At 63.3% G+C, this 16393-nt stretch overlaps 1 protein-coding gene across 8 annotated transcripts in view; it reads left to right on the forward strand.

Annotated features, from left to right (window-relative positions):
* UNKL (unk like zinc finger) overlaps positions 1-16393 on the forward strand; it is a 37008-nt gene that overhangs the window by 18436 nt on the left and 2179 nt on the right. For 3 of the 8 annotated variants that reach the window (XM_078440298.2, XM_078440292.2, XM_078440295.2), the window contains 6 exons: positions 2972-3034; positions 6130-6271; positions 13960-14052; positions 14528-14755; positions 15351-15553; positions 15655-15912. In XM_078440298.2, coding sequence (XP_078296424.2) covers positions 2972-3034; positions 6130-6271; positions 13960-14052; positions 14528-14755; positions 15351-15553; positions 15655-15912 — 987 coding nt within the window. Of the gene's footprint in view, positions 1-2971; positions 3035-6129; positions 6272-13959; positions 14053-14527; positions 14756-15350; positions 15554-15654; positions 15917-16393 lie in introns of all 8 variants that reach the window. The other 5 variants (XM_078440300.2, XM_078440293.2, XM_078440296.2 and 2 more) reach the window with 5 other exon arrangements.

Consider the following 16393-nt stretch of genomic DNA (forward strand, 5'->3'; position numbering starts at 1 on the left):
CTGATCCCGAGTCCATGGAGCCTGAAGACCAGACAGACAGCTCGCCCGCTGCAGCCCTGCAGGGTCTGGCGTGACCCCTCCTCCCCCCGGTGCTGACAGCATTTGGGCTCCCCTCACCCTGCAGCCTTGTCACGGGCCCGTCCACAAGGAGGACCGGGCTGCCCCTTCACACTCACGCTGGGCCTTTGTCCCTCTGCAAGCCCAGCTGGCGTCCTCTGGGGGAACCGAGCAGAGCAGAGCTTTGGACCCCCAGGAGCATAGCCAGGCTCTGGGTGTGGCAGGAAGCTCTGCCCCCCTTCCCCCCCCCCATCTTAGTGGCTCCCAGGGGACCATGCTGGTCGTGGGCTTAGGTGGTGAGCACAGGGCCACCGGCTTGACCCCCCTGAGGGCCTAGGGTGAATGGAGCCTTGGGGGGCGGGGGTTGTGCCTCGGAGGCCACAGCCCGGGTGCAGTGGGTGACCCTGTGCCTTGGATGGCAGCAGAACAGTGCCCACCCCTGCAGGCGTGGTCTAGTGAGGGCGTCTTTTATGTTCTTTTAATTATTTTGCAGTTTAAAAACCCTACTTGCTAAGGGCGCCTGGGTGGCTCAGTCACTTAACCATCTGACTCTTGATCTCAGCTCTGGTCTTGATCTCAGGGTTGTGAGTTCAAGCCCCGTGGCTCACGCCCAGCACGGGGGCCTCCCTAAAAAAGGGGGATGGGGAATAAGTCAACCTGCTAGGACACGATGGGTGGCGGGTGCCAGGCTGCAGGGGGTTCCCCGCGGGTGGAGACGAGAGCAGCGTGGAGAGCACGTGGTATGCCGAGTTCCTCAACGGGGTCACGTCGCAAGACAACCGAAAACACGTATATCGCTCTCTGATCCCAGTTCCTGACCCAGAGCTCCTGAAACCCTTAAAGCTTCCCAAGGGGATAAAAATACCTTGTGTTTCAGGGTGCCTGGGGGGCTGAGGTCACGATCTCACGATTGGTGGGTTCAAGCGCCACATCGGGCTCTGTGCCGACATCGTGGAGCCTGCTTAGGATTCTCCCTCTCCCTTTCTCTGCCCTTCCCTGCTTGCGTGCTCTCTCTCAAAATAAATAAACTTAAAAAAAAAAAAAAGATTAAAAAAAACCACCAAAACCCTCTTTTGTTTTGCAGAGCTGACTCTGGGTGGGCTCCTCGTAGCTCCTGGATGGGGGCTGGTCACCGGAAAGGCCAAGCCATGGTTAGAAGCTTGGGACTTTCTGCACCACCCGACATGATCCGGGGCAGGAAGGGGCTGCAGGTGGAATTAAGGGGGTGAGCCCCGTGAAAATCGCTGAAGTGTGGGGTGTGGAGAGCGTCTGCACTGGCGACATCTCCATGCTGGCAGGTGGAGGTCCCCAGCTGCACAGGGACAGTAGTGCCCGCACTCGGGGCCCTCGCAGACCACACCTGACATGTCTCTATCTGAGTGTCTGTAGTCTTTGCCGTAGTGTTTATTATATCATGTAATAATCCGGTAAACGTAAGTGCTTCCCTGAGCCCTGGGAGCGGTTCTAGAAATCGGCCAAACCTGAGGAGAGAGAGGTGGGAATCTTGATTCGGAGCCAGTCGGTCAGAAGCACAGGTGACAGGGTGGGGTGGGGGGTTGCCATCTTCAGGGGCCGATCCCAGGCAGAGGGTGTGGCCCAGCAGCAGGGAGCCTGGGGCAGGGGTGGCTGGAGAGGGGCCTGGACGAAGGGGCGAGGTCCCCACAGGGAGCCCTGGGTTGCAAAGGCAAACAGAACAGCTTCAGGAAACGCGTGCTTGGCCTGGAGGTATGTTCAGGTCTGTGGTCAGTGACTTCGGAGGCCCTCACCCCACCCTGCAGGTGGGGTCACTCTGGACAACAGAGGTTCAGGGAACTCGGAAATACCAGCATGACCTCCGGGTTGAGCCCGAGGCCAAGTACTGCGTAGAAGGAAGGGGCCCCGGGCAGGGCCTGCGTGGACACCTTTTCTTCCTCTGCCCCTGGTGATCACTCTGGGTCCTTCTACAAATCCAGAAACCAAAAAATAAAGGAAGAAAGGCCAGAAGGACCTGAAATACCACTACAGGTTAACTTACCGTAAAAGTAGTCATAAAAATCAGAATCTGATTTTGTCCTTTGATCTGAAGGACATCTGGGTCTGTGGCCTTTGTGTTGATGTTTGACCTGGGGGAGCCCTGGTCCTGAGCTCTGTGAGCAAAGCCATCATTGGGCCCGGTTTTCCTGGCAGGTGGCTCGTCAGTCAAGATTTCTGTATGTGTCGGAGAGGGACAAATGTTTCCCTCTACCCTTTCACGTTCGGTACGGGGCCTCTGCAAATTAAACTGATAAAAGATAAACAGGACAGAAGCCTTATTGCTTATCCGTACAGAAGGTTTGGTGGCGAGGAAGTAAAGACCCCTTTGGGTCTAAGCAGACCTGGCGGCTCATATACTCTTTAACAAAGAGCAGTAGATCGTGGAGAAGGGGCCAGACAAAAGGAGTTTCTGCTTCTGGGGAGGTAAATTGTGGGACGGTAAATGTGTGGGGGAAAGCGATGTCGGATCAGGGTTACGTGGACGTAGTTGGGAGTGTCTGGTGGCTGAGGGTCGTCCTCTTCCCGGTGCGGGAGAGGCGAGGGGGTGCCTTCTCAAGGGCCAGCTGACACCCCGCTTTCAGCATTGTCGGTAGAATAATCCTTTGCTTCGGGATAGGTCTCCCCAAGACTTGCCCGGCTCTCCGGGCTCGGGTCTCACGACCTCCGGTCGCAGGGGGCACAGAGCTCACCCCCTCCTTCACATGGACCGGCCCGGAGGTTAGAGGTCAGCGTGCAGGTGTAAGAGACAGACTTGGGAGAACGGACAGAGGGTGGTAACTGGAACGCCTTTTCTGTTCTCTGAGATCCCCGGGCTCAGCGTTTTCTCTCCGGTGCGTGAAGCGGAGGTGTCTGTTTGTAAACCGTGCTGCTCTCTTCCAACCTTGGTGCTTTCCTGTTGTAGGCGAAGCGGAGAGAGTCACCTGCCGAGGGCAGCCACAAGGCCGCTGAGCAGGACAGCAAGCAGGTACCGCCCGGGGGGCTCCCGCTGTCCGCAGCGGGGCCGCCCTGTGTGCTGGGACTCTCGCACGTTCCCTCTTGACCCAGAGCCCTGTGCTTGTCCGTTCGGGACGTAATTATGTTTTCACTTAATTCTTAAACTGGCCTATTCCACACGTCTTTCGTCTCAACGTTCAAAACGTGTTTGTGTTGTACTTTGGACACAACAAAACCAAAACCTCCTGACGTTTTCCCCACGGGGAGTACGGGGCGCCCTTCGCAGCCGCCCCTGGTGGTCCGTGTGTGTCCGGGGGCTGCCCTAACAAAGCCCCGCGGACGGGGCAGCCCCAACCACTCACCGTCCGGAGCTGGGAGTCCTCGTGTCGGGGCCAGTGGGGTCGGCACCTCCGAGGCTTTGCGGGAGCTGCCTCTGCCCTGGGCCCGTACGCAGCCGATGACTCCCTGTCTCGTCCTGCTCGCACCCCCCCAGCCCCCTGGCCCCGGGTCTGGGTCTGTCTCCAGATTTCCCCCTTTTCATAAGGACCCCGGTCATTGATTAGGACGGCCTCATGTGAACTTGATTTCCCTGGTAAAGACCCCGTCTCCGGGTCAGGTCACGCTCTGGTGTTTTGGGGGTCAGGACCCCGCGAATGAGCTTCCGGGGACACAGGGCGGCCCATGACTGCATCCAGGCTGCATCTGGGCCAGTGTCTCTGGGGGCTGCTGTAGAGACTCCCTGCTCCCGTGTCACGGCTCGGGGACACGTGCACACCTGAGGTAATCACAGGCTCCCGCCGTGAGTGTTCTCCACGTGTCCCCTCCGGTGAGGCTGCCATGGCCTCACCTGAGGCTTCCCTGAGCCTGACCTCGGTTCGGTGGCGCAGTTCCCGAAGGCTCTTTGGACCCGCTTGCCCGTTTTAAGCAACACTTTCGTTCTGGCCACCACTGCCGTCCGTCCCCGTCCCCATAAGACAAGAGGGCCTGAGCCTCTGGGAGGCCTGGGGTGTGGTGCAGGAGGGCAGCAGGGGCCCCGGCCCCCCCAGGCCCAACACATTGCTACTTGTCACTGGCCCCTGTCGTCTTCCTTCTCTATTCCTATGCGGGCGACACGCCCGGTCCCTCTCTGCCCCGGTTTGCTTGGCGCTCACCTGAGGCCACCCCCTCGGGACTCTCCAGAGTGACCCCGACATTCTTCGTGGCCTCGGGAGCTTTGAGATCCGCAGAGGGGGAGTTGAGGGTAAACTGGAACTTTGTTATCTGGCAGCGTTTTGGAGAGTAAAGTGGGTAAGATGTTCGTTGCGAATCCGAAGCAGGAAACGTTAGCGGCCACGGAGCCAACACACGGGGGCCTCGGGACGTGGTGCTGCCACTGCCTGATGCGTCCTCACATGCTGGCAGCCCGAGGAGCCCGCGTGGCTCATCTACAGGTCCCCTCCCACCTGCGCCCGGAGACGCCCTCCGTCCCACCCAAAGCCGGGCTCCGGGGACCTCGAGTGCCCGGTGGGAGGACTGGAAGGCCAGCGGAGGGGCTCCTGGCGTTTCCCTGGGACCCTCCATTTGAAAGGCCACGTGGCCAGAGGCCGGCCCTCTGGGGACCCCTCCCTCGCCTGTGGGCCCCAGTCTGCCCCGGCGGGGGGACGCCCCAGCCCCCCCAGCCTTGAGAGCGTCATTCTCGGTTTTCGGGATAAAGCGTCCCCTGACGTCTTTGAGAGACACAGTTCCTGCACTATGACTTTGTGGGCGGGTGAAGTCACAGCAGCGCCTCGGGCCCCCGGCTCAGCGTTTGGGCTTGGCTGTGAGGTGTCTCGGAGCGTCCTTGTTGCTGCCACCCTTCCTGCCTCGCCCGGGGCTGCTGGGGCGGGCGGGAGGCACCCCTCCCCGTGCTGAGGAGACGGCCCGCCCCTGGGCCTGAGCCCCGGGAGCACCAGGGACTTTGGCGTCCGGACTGATGTAGTTCGTGTTAATTTTACGACAGCCTCATACGCGCGGTGACCGGCCGTCGCAGGGTCGGTCACCGAGGGCCCCTCGTGAGCAAGGCTAGCCGGCCGGGAAACACTCAGAGGGGCTTTGCTGTGTGTGTTCCTCTCTCCCCGCCGCTCCCCGCGCAAAACCTATGTTCATGTGTGGGTAAAATTTCACTTAAGCCGACAAACTAGTGAAATCCTCCCCCCTTGTGGTGGTGGAGCTCGCCCCCCCGAATGAACTTCTGCTGGCGCATTTTGAAGCGAAACCCAGACGCCACACGCTTCCCTTTGGTGTGGCTTCTGGGCCCCGGTGTCACAGCGACCTCGGGTGGGCTGCGGACGCAGCTGCCGTGTGTCGAGCAGCCCCGGCCTGCGGCTCTGTGCCGTTTGCTTGGGACGGTGAGGTGCCGCCCAGACCCGGCTGGCTCTCCTGGGCTCTTCTGGGCTGCTCTCCGCAACTCGGATAACGTGCGGCGCCCAGGCTATTGCCTGAGTACCGAGAGGTAAAAACCTGAGATCGTACGGCCGTTTTTGCTTTTGGAGGCCGTGTGGGCTCCCTACTTACGTCTTTTTTTTTTTTTTTTAAGTAAACTCTTTTTTAATGTTTGCTTATTTTGAGAGAGAGCGAGCCAGCCCGGGAGGGGCAGAGAGAGAGAGAGAGGGGGAGAGAAAATCCCAAGCAGGCTCCACGCTGTCAGCTTGGGGAGCCTGACACGGGGCTGGATCCCACGAATGGAGATCGTGACCTGAACTGAAATCAAGAGTTGGACGTTTAACCCACTGAGCCCCCCCCCCCAGGCTCCCCTCTGGTTAGGTCTTTGGGTGGATTGTGTTTTGCTGTCCTAGATCAGCTGTTGGCAGCCATTTCTGCAGAAAAGCTCCTTGGATCAGACACTTTCTAGATGGATGTGTTCAGTCCCTGATTAGCCAGCCAATCTTGATTGCAGCTGTCTTGCTGATCGCAACCAACTCGGCCTTTAAAGCCCCCCCTAGAGCATTTGGAAGAGTCGAACTTCTATTTTGCTTTGGGGATAGAAGTCGGACAACCGTCCTGTCCGTGACCCTGCGCCCTTCTGCTCTCCCCCGGGTCCGCCGTCACTGCGCCCTCACGGCGGCCGTTGTGTGTGCACACCTGCTCACCTCGTGTGTCTTTGCACAGAACCACCTGCCGGTGTCCACAGGGGCTCATCCGCTCGCCCCCAGCCTGGGTTCCAGCGTGGCATCCAGCGCCGGCTCTGGCAGCTCCTCCCCGGCCGCCCTGCCCTCGGCTCCCCGCACCCACCCGCCTGAGCCCGCCCCAGGTAGGTCTAAAACTTCCCTCGCGGCTCCCCGACTTTTCTTTGCGCTTACGTTGTGTCTTTTCAGGACCCGCTGCACGCGTGTTTCGGTCACCTGTCACTTGGCTGTACTGCCCATGACCTAGAAACCCCCGCCCCCTGCGTCCCTGGGAGTCACAGGCTGCAGAGGGGACCAGGACCCTTGGGCCAAGGCTGTGGCCCCTGGTCACCAAGACCAGGGTGGGAGGGGTTTGGGATGCAGCCGAGGGCAGCGGCACGGCTGAGGGGCCCTTAGCCCCTGGGAGTCCTAGAGGGTTTGCGGACCGATGAGGGGAGGGGCTGTCCTGAGAGCCGGGAAGAGGGGCGGGCACGGAGCTGGGGGGAGACCCGGCCCCCAGCCCCTCAGGCCACGTCTGGCTGCACCTGTGGACACTTGTGTCGCTGAGCTCCCCAAAACCTGCATTTCTGTCCCGGCCAAGGGAGACCCGGCAAGGGCTCTGCTCGTGGCGTTTCCATGTCCTCTGCGCCAGGGCAGGCTGGGCAGGTGTGGCCGCGGGCAGGCCGGGGAGGCCGCTGCGGAGCGGTCTGCCCTGGGGTACACGCGTCCTGTCCACCTCCTTCCTGGTGCAGGGCGGGTGCCGGCTCCGCCCACGTTCCCCCGTCAGGGCACCAAGTCGATGCCAGAGCTGGCCACGTGGTCGGGCCCAGGGTGGTATTTCCCGCCCGGAGAGAACTGTCCGTTGCCTACAGCCCAGGATGGCACGCACGTTGTTTTCCATGCCTCAGCACCTGTGGACGCCAGTCACGCCACTGGCCGTGGGGTCGTGGCTGAGACGCAGGTGGGGACGACGGCAGCCAAGGCAAGGGAGGAGAGGTGTCCTTTCAGTGGCCATTTAGATGGCAAATCTTGGGCTCGGGCCATCAGAGCACCCGGTGTCCCTTGTGCTGATGTGAGGGATGCCGGGCAGGCGTGCTTGACCTTGCTACCCGTGTCGCGGCTGCCTCCTGGGGCACTTCTACCCATGTGGCGCTCGAGGCTACCACCCCTGTGCTCATTCTGAGCTGCAAAGGGCCGCCTTATTCTGGAACCCCGGGGCCTTGTGTGGCCAGGCACGTCTTCCTGCACAGCCCCAGTGTTCCTGCACGGGCTCCACGGTGGAGCTGTCCGACTGCCAAAGAACCCTCTAGAGTCCAGCCTGCCCAGCCCTCTGAGGACAGGGTGTCCTCGATGAAACCACCCCTCCCCCTGCTGGTGTTTCTGAGCCCTGACCTCGGTTCCTTGCCCTGCACACTCTTGTGCCTCCCCCCCCCCCCCGACCCCGCCCCACCAGCTTCCCTGTGCTGGTCTTTTGTGGAAATCCTGTCCACATAGGAGTGAAGACTAAACCGACTCTTGCCCGGGCTCTGCCTTAGACTAGGGGAGTTCAAGTCCTCACATACTTCATAGGGTGCGTCCGTGTGGGTTCTCTTTTAAGCAAAAACAGGCACGTGTGTGTTATTTTATGTTGACGTGGAATTGGGGTAGAGTGAGGTGTCCTTCCCGAACCCCAGAGGCCTCTGGGCTTGCGTGCTGGGCTTGCGTGCACTGGGCCTGGCCGGTGGGCTTGAGAACTCAGCCCTCAGACTCATGCGCACCGGCAGAGAGCAGAGGCCAGGGCGGAGGCTTGAGGTCACTCTGCCCTTGTCTGAACTTGGGGCCAAAACACAGCAGGAGGGCAGCCGGAGCCAGCCTGGCCTCTGAGCAGGTTCTCTGCCCACTCGAGGGAGCCGAACAGTTCGTTGTCACAGAACGGAGATCGGAACTGTGTGGGTCTGAAGGGCTCCTCCAGAGCGCGTTAGCCTCGAGGCGCCTGGCTGACTCACACGCGGTGGGGGACCGTCTGGTGGCGCGTGGGGCGCCTGCGCACAGGAGTCCTTGGTTACTCCCTGGAAATGAGCCTGAAAGCCATTGGTATAAATGGCATGCTTCATTTTGTTGTTTTGTGTTTTATGTGTAAAAAACACGGTTTTTAAAAATAAGGCTTATTGTCTCCAGTTTAAGGGTAGTAACAGTCAAGTGTGAGCATCGCGGGAAAGTAATTAGGAGAATGAAGTCCCTGCCACCAATCAGGAGAGGCCGTCCTCAGCTCTGCTCACCTGAGCGGGCGAGAGCACTAGATGCACCTGTGCCCCCTGGGGTTGTGTGGTGACCCACGGGGGCCTCTGCCTGGTTCCACGCGTCACCATCTTGCAGTTCATTCTTTCATTGACATAAGTGTTTCCTGAACCAAGTGCCCAGAGGCGAGGAGATTAATTCCTGTTCAGGACCAACACGGTCTGTTCACAGAAAACTGCTGCTGCTAAATCCTGAGCTGCTGCCGCAGTAGGGGCCTCCTTTCTCTGAACACGCTCTTGAGATCCCCAAATCATGTGCCAGTTAACAGGGGCCCCAGCTGGGAGAAGTAACACACTCCTCACAGCTGCCCTCTGGTCCCCGGAGGGCCCGTCCGGGCTGTCCTTCTGCTGCCGAGGACCCCAGGGCTCAGGGGCGCCTGGATCAAAGATCCTGCTCTACCTACCTAGGGCCTAGCGGGTGTAGACCGGGTCCTTTTCTGCTCGTAGTCTGGTTCAGGCTATATCGTTACTAATGCAGTGACTACAAAGAACGAGTAGATTCTAAAATAAATAGGTGCTGTTTGCAGACTAATTGTGTATTCGGTGGTTTAGTGGAGTCATTTCAGGGCCACTTGACAAGAGGCCATTTCCTTTGTCTCTATGAGCAGGCTGCCGGTGAAAATAGTCCCCTGCGGAGCTGGTGGCCTGGGGTGGCCGCGGGGCTGTGGGCAGCTGACTCTCCGTGACCTCCGAGGGCAGAGGTCATGGCTTGTTCGCCCTGACCGCTGCCTCGTGTGCGTTTTCACCTGAGCGGGTCCGCCTGGAGCCAAGATGCTTCCTTACCTGAAGGAAAGCGGCCCTGCCGGGCGAGGCCCCCCGCGAGCACCTGGACCCGGGCTTTGGGCTCGGCGCCGGGAGGGGCCGGGGCCGGTGACGGCGGGGGGGGGGGGGGGGGGCTGCGCGCCCGGCCGGGGGCCACACGGGGGGCCAGGGGGTGGGGCCGCCCCCCCTCCAGCCCAGGACTCCGAGCGGCGGGGCCGCCCACGCACACCTGCTGGCTGGCGCGCACCCCGACAGGTGCGGCGGGGGCGGGGCCGGCGGAGTGGGCGGGTTGGCCGGAGGGTTGCGTCACCCGGGGCGGCCCGGCGGGGGCGGGTGTAAGGCTTACGTCACCGGGGGCGGGACGGACCTGAGGGTTACGTCACCCGGGGGCGGGGCGGCGCAGGGAGGGCGGGGAGCGGGCTGCGTTTGAATCGGCGGCGGCGGCGCGGTAGACGGTGAGTCAGCATCGTCAGCCCCGCGCCGCCAGGGTGCGGGTCGTCGTTATGCGGAACTGGCTGTGCACCCCCGGCGAGGTGAGAGCCAACCCCCTCTCTCGACGCGCCTCCCCGCGAGGCCCGCGAACCGCCCCTCCCCAGGTGCGCCGCTCCCCCACGTGCCAACCCCCCCAGGTGGAGTGCGTCTCCCACCCCCCCCCTTGCTCCTTCCCGCTCCCCCGGGGGCCTCCTCCCCAAGCGCGCCACCCCTCGCCCTCCCCCCTCCTCCCCAGGTGCTCCTCGGACCGGCTCCGGTCGCCCGCCCCCGGGGCCGAGAGTGACCGCCGGGGTCAGCACCGGGTTCCGCGCAGGCTCTGCGAGGAGGCGAAGGCGAACGTCCCCTTTCTGGGCACTGCTCGGCAGAGGCGCCCTTTGGTCCCCTGCGTGGGCGCGCCGCAGGGCTTCTGGGGGGGGGGGTGGCCCGCGTTACCTAGCCGAGGTGGGTCTTTTGCTTCGCGGCGAGGACCGGGTTCCTGCCTTGTCCTGCCGAGAACCGTCGGCTGCACCGTCGGAAATTGAGGCCGGTGGGTGGGTGGGTGGGTCTGTCAGGCGCTTCACCCTGCGGTCAGGGCAGGTCGGCCTGCGGGGTGAGGGCGTCCCGGCCGGGGCGGGCGCGCGTGTTAGGAGCGCGCCCGGCGTCGGGGCTTCCCCGTTCTGTCCTGTGTGCATTGTCCCTGCGCGTCCCTTGACCCCGAAGGACCGCGTCGCCTCTCGGATGTGCTGTGTCATGTCAGGGTCGGGGTTTTGCCAGGGCCGTTACTCAGCAGTTCTCCCGCGATTTCTCATTAACATCTGGGCGGTTCCTGGCAGTTGGGCAAGGCGGGTTTTGGGTCAGAGGCAGAGCTTACGTAATTCGGTTCATCTGGATCTTGAGTGTTAAAGCCTCTTTGAAAGTCAGCTCTTCCTCGAAGAGGACATCCCAGAAGACCTGGGTCTGAGTCAGAGAGCCGAGAGGTGCAGTAGGAGCGGGACCACCGCAGACACCCAAGCAGCCAGGGCACCCTGGCCGCGGCCGCTGTCCGGTGGGGGCTGGCTCCTCCGTGTCGCTCTGGGCCAGGGGGCTTCTTTGTGCTGAGTCATGGGGCGGGGGTCGGGGAGTGTGATAAGCCGGGTCTTTTCAAGGTGAGGAAAAGCTCTTGCTTCAGCCTGTTTTCCTTGTCCGTCTCTTCATTTCTGGTTTTGTTATTCAGAAAGTGGTTCTGGAACTTTGTTGGCGTTAAAGCACACCACCTGTCAGCCCCTCCTGAGACCCCAGGTGCTGAAAGCTAGATCCGTGTCGTCAGGCCTGGCCGGCCTGCAAATCCGGGCCGGAGGCCGAGGGGGCACGAGGGGCCAGGGCCAGGGTGGGGCAGAGCAGGTGGTGGACAGGTGGGGGTAGAGCAAGGGGTGTAGTGCTGGGGGGACGGGGAGGGCAGGGCGCCCTGCACCTGATGCTGGTGCTGCATGGAGTGGGGACAGCCCCGCGAGTTTTGGAGGCCCAGCAGGCAGTCTCCCAGGACCCCCGGGGCCCCTGGAGGCTGCACCTGGCTGCAGCCTGCATCAGCTGAAGGGTAGAGGAGAGGCTGGGGTGGGAGGAGCCTGGCCACAAGTGTCCACTAGCACGCCAGGGACATGTTCTTTGTGGGCAGTAGGACTCGACCTGCGGGACTGGCCTCCTAGAAAGGTCACTCTTGGGACAGTGCAGGTGGGGGACGAGGGGCAGCCTACAGAGATGGCTGGAGCTTGGGGCCCTCGCCGGCGAGGGTTCAGGGAGGATGGAGGGGCTGAGGGCTCCTGGCTTCTGCTCGGTGTCTGGGCCCTCGTGTCCCCGGAGTTTGAGAAGCTGATGGTGAGGCATTAGGCCCTCTCCCTGGTAGGAGATGGCGAGGTGCCCTTGCTGGGAGATGTCGGTGTCTGAGGGTTAGGGCTGCCGAAGCCAGGCGTGTGTGTGTGTATGCATGCGTGTGTGTGCACGCTCATGGAGCAGGGACGGGACGGGACGGGGCCAGGCCTCCAGGGCTGAGAAGTCGGCCCTAGTGGAGGAGGGTGAGGGACCGGGTGTGAGGGTGGGCTGCCTTTGACCCGGGCCCCGGGGGCATGGGTGCCAGCTGGCACGGCTTGGCAGTGGTTTGTAGTGAGGGGGAAGTAGGAGGTCAAGAAAGTGGGCATTGGTCAGCAAGGGGTGGGCCTGAGAGCAAGTGGGCCCTTCGGGCCGTTCACGGCAAGGGGAGACGGGTCTGCCTGGGGCGGTGGGGGGCGGCACCCAGCAGTTCTGGGTCCTGGGCCTGCGGAAGGTGCCTGGTACCTGGAGACGATGGTTGCCGGGGGTGTCCATGGCCCCCATTATTGTGGGGTAAATTACGTGCCCCCAGAAAATACGTCTCTGTTCTGACCCCCCTCCCCCCCCCAATCTGTGAACACGACTGCTTGGATGCAGGCTCTCCAGGTGCAGTCAAGGTAGAGTGAGGTCATCGGGCTGGGCCCTGATCCAGCGTGACTTGGGTCTGAATAAGAAGGTACTTTGGAGCCCACACGGGAGGCGGAAGGTGGGGTGGTGCATCCGCCAGCCCCAAGCAGCTAGACTGCGCCATTGGAGGGAGCCCAGCCGTGCGCACGTTGGTCTGGACTTCCGGCGCCCAACCGTGAGAACGCATGAGTCGGTGCTCGGTTGGGGCGGCTCCTGGACGCAGATGCCCCTGTGCTCCTGGGCGTCAGGAAGAACGAGCCGGCTGCAGGCACCTGCTATAAAGGAAGGCCGGAGGATCGAGCGTTGGGAGCCCCCCGTGGGGGCCGGGCCCCACAGGTGGGCGGGCGGTGTCTCCCCGAGTGCGAGGGCTGCAGAGGGGGGGGCCTTGGTGCCGCAGTGGGCTCCCTGGGTCTCCCGGCCTTGGCCTCTTTGCTCTTCAGAGTGATTGGGGGATTTGGGGGTTCCGGCGCATGGGGGTGCCCGGACCAGCCGCCAGCCTTCACGTTCGCCTCCTTTTGGGATGAGTCCCTCGCGAGTCCTTAAAATCTCTGTTGGAAGAGTATTTCCTTTGGAGTGGGCAGGCCCGAGGCGGGCTGGGGTTCGTGCTCCTGGCCGTGGCTGTGGAGTGGGTGCGGCAGTGGTGACGAGACAGACAGACCTCGCCAGGCAGCGCAGTGCTCTCCTGCCCAGACACTGGGTCCCCATGTGTCCCCTTCATGCGCCGCAGAGGCCAGAGCCAGTGGCTCGCGGACGGCAGATGTGCTTGCCGCGCTCTGTGAACTTAGGCAGCAGGGGGCCGCTAAGTACCCGTGTCGGGTGAAGGGCTGTCCCTGCGGCCAGCTCAGTGGGCCCCTCGGGCTGAGTGGTGCCCAGCAGCCCTAGAGACAGGGAAGGGACGGCGCAGCTGGGGTCGCCCACTGGGGCCGGACCCGAAGTCCGCACGCGTCCCGCAGCCGGCTCCTCGGGAACCTGCCTGCCCCTGGGACGTTCTCCGCAAGTCCTGTCTCTCTTCCCCCCTCCCCCGTGTCTCTGGTAATCATGGTAAATGCCTCTCATTTGAAAGGTGGTGGCTTCCCCGAAGTCACTGGCGGGTTCAGCCTTCGCTCCCGGGTTGTAAGGTGGTCATTTGAAACAGGCCTGGCCTGCCTGCTGCTTCCTGGCACGTCTCTGGCACGGCTGCTTCTGTGATGTGGTCAGGAGTGTGGGCCCAGCCGAGGGCTGGACGTGGTCAGAGATGAGCAATGGCGTCTCTCTCTGGTGGTTCTGACTTGGTGTCATCTGTCACACGGGGTTCAGGGCGCTTTTGACACTGCACTAGGAGGCTGGGGGCAGGAAAAAGGCAGAAGGCTCCAGGAGCCCGGCTCACGGACCCAGAGCAGGCAGGCTGTCCGGGGACAGGGCTCAGCCACACAGGAAAGGCCCACCTACTTCTGGGACGGGTGCTGGTGCAGGTGAACTTGTGCCTTTAGCGCCGCCGGGTCTTCTGTGGACCCAGCGAGTGTCCCGGGAGCAGGAATCAGCAGGCCTTCCCGGCCCTCACTGGACGGCCTGTGCGCTGTCCAGGTCCTCTGGCCGCTTGGCTGCTGGAACTTGGAAGCTTTGGGGGCCGGTGGGCCTGACCTCAGCAGCTCGGAGCCGGGGCCATGTCACGTGGGGCCGGGGTGAAGGGAGAAGACCCTGCTTGCAGGAGAGGGTTTACGAGGAAATCTTCGGAAGTCGGGGGGCTCCAGGGGGCCCCACGTTGTTCCATTCCTCTGCTCTTTCACACGCGGGCCCCAGAAACTGTCCTAGTGCCGTGGGCTCTCTCTGCTGAGGCTCTGGGGTCGTCCCGTGGTTACACCGTGTTTTGTTAACAGGCCCCGCTGTGGATCTTCATCCCGGCGATGTCAGCCTCGCACCCCTAGATAAGGAGCTGGAGGAGCATGACCTGGGCGACCTGGGACCGGCAGGTAGGAGTGCTGGCCCCCTGCTCTTTTCAGGGCTGTGCTTGGGCGGCTGGGCCCTTTCTTTGGAGAGCCCTTCAGTGGTTCTTGGAGGGGGTGCTCCCAGCACGCCGGTGCGCAGTCAGCCTCCCACCGTCTTTGCAGCTGCTATGGGCACACGTACCCTGGGACACTGTGTCCCCAAACGTGTGCCTCATCTGCTGTGAAAATGAACCGTTCTTGGGTTCCCCGGGTGTCCCAGGACCAGCATGCTGGCGGGTGGGTCAGCTGGGCAGGGCCGGGCAGGTGTCTGGCCTCCGCGGAGCCCCCGCCGAACCCCTCGCCCGTGAGCTCACCGCGCCGGGAGGGCGCGCCCACACGGTGGCTGCCCCCCTGGCCTCCGTGTGCCCCACCCCCCCGGGGTCACCCCCCAGCTTGGAGGCCAGGCATCGTGTCTGGTGGTCAGCGCCTCCCGCTAACTCGGCCCCTCCGATCCTTGCAGGTCCGCGGTCGCCGGGGGGCTCGGCACCCGTCACCATCCCCGGCCGCCTGCCCCGCTCCCCGTCCCTGCTGTCGTCCCCCTCAGTGTCTGCCTCCCCACTCAGCTCGCTCTCCCAGTCTCTGTCGGGGCCCCTCGTCTCTTCGGCCATGACGCCCCCCCAGCAGCCGCCGGCCCTCACGTCGGAGCCCGGGGCGCTGGGCTCCTCGGCTGCGTCCTACAGCTCCTTAGGTGAGCCGGGCGCTGGCGGGGACGGTGGGGTGCGCTCGTCCCAGGGGGTCCCCTGGCCAGTCTGCGGGTTCGCTGGTGGTGCCTCAGGGCACGAAGCCCCGACCTGTGTGTGGCCAGGACCCTGAGACACTGTTGTGACAACACACGGTGGCCCCGCTGTCACTCGCGTGCGGTGCAGGGCCTCAGGCTGGGGACGTCACTGGAGACCCAGCGCAGCACAGACGGGCAGAAACCGTGGACGGTGCTTCTTCCCTGGAAAACGTTCTTTCACATGATTTGCTACGTTTTAAAGGAGTATTTTTAAGTACCGTTTTAATTTCTTATGTCACGAACACAGATCAGTAGGTGTCACCCCAGGCCCTGTGGGGTCCTCACGATTTGGAGGCGGAACGGGTTTCAGGGACCAGAGTTTGATGCCGCTGCGGCACACGATGCGACACTTGCAAATTCACTCCCTTCTCTGCCTCAAGCCCCACAGGCAGCCGGACAGGGGCCGGGTAGAAAGATCTGGGGCACACGTCCTTGTCCACCAAGCCCCAAAGGCTGCCGGGGAGGCGCTCCCGCGGGTGACCTCTCCCGTCTCGTCCACACTCAGGCTTGAACGGCGTCCCCGGGAGCATCTGGGACTTTGTTTCCGGCAGCTTCTCTCCCAGCCCGTCCCCCATCCTGAACGCCGGCCCTGCCCCCGCCTCAAGCGCCAGCCCGAGCGGAGCGGAGCTGGCCCGGGTCAGGCGGCAGCTGGACGAGGCCAAGAGGAAGATCCGGCAGTGGGAGGAGTCCTGGCAGCAGGTGAAGCAGGTGAGCCGGGAGGGGCCGGGGCGCAGGGCCGGCGGGACAGGCGCAGGCGCGTGGGGGCTCCCCCTGCACCGGCCGCTACAGCGCAGCCCCCTGGGTTTCAGGCCTGTGACGCGTGGCAGCGGGAGGCCAAGGAGGCCAAGGAGCGGGCGCTGGCGGCCGACAGCGCGCGGCAGCTGGCGCTGCAGAAGAAGGAGGAGGTGGAAGCCCAGTTCCGGAGGCTGCGGGAGGAGCTGGAGGGCCGAGGGCCGGGCGCTGCGCTCCCGGGGCTGCCGCGCTGTGCCGACCTCGGAGCCACCCCCCTCCCCAAGCTGCACTCGCTGCAGACTCGGCTGCGCCTGGATCTGGAAGCCGTGGACGGGGTGAGTCCAGGGGCCACAACCCTCTTCCTTCCCCGCCTGCCGGCCCTGCCCTCCGGCCCTGCCCCGCGCGGTCCGGAGTCACCCTCCAGAGTCACCGTGGCATCTCGGCCTGTTCCATGCTTGTTCTCTGCACTCAGCTACAAACCCCTTCCAGGCCAGGGCTTTGTGTTAGAACCTGGAGCATCTGAAGGTTCCAGAGCAGCTTCCCCACCCCCGCTCCAGCTCTGCCTGCCCTCTTGGCCGGTGGGCTTGGTCCCGGGTCAGGGGTCTGATGAGCCCAGTCCCGTGAGCCCGGCTGCTGGCCACAAGGCACAGGTGTGGGCCTCCATCCGGGCCCAGCCCATCGAGGTGGCCACCCCTTCCCACGTTGGTGCGGCAGTTCAGCTCCCTGGTCCTCGTGAAGGATCTCTCCCCCCCCCCCCCACTTTGTTCCGGGGCGTCCCCGGTCCTGCCGGTGGGTCACCTGGGTCTCGCCCCGCAG

Source organism: Panthera onca, chromosome E3 (genome assembly GCF_046562875.1).
Source record: "Panthera onca isolate mPanOnc1 chromosome E3, mPanOnc1 haplotype 2, whole genome shotgun sequence".
NCBI classification, from domain to species: Eukaryota; Metazoa; Chordata; class Mammalia; order Carnivora; family Felidae; genus Panthera; species Panthera onca.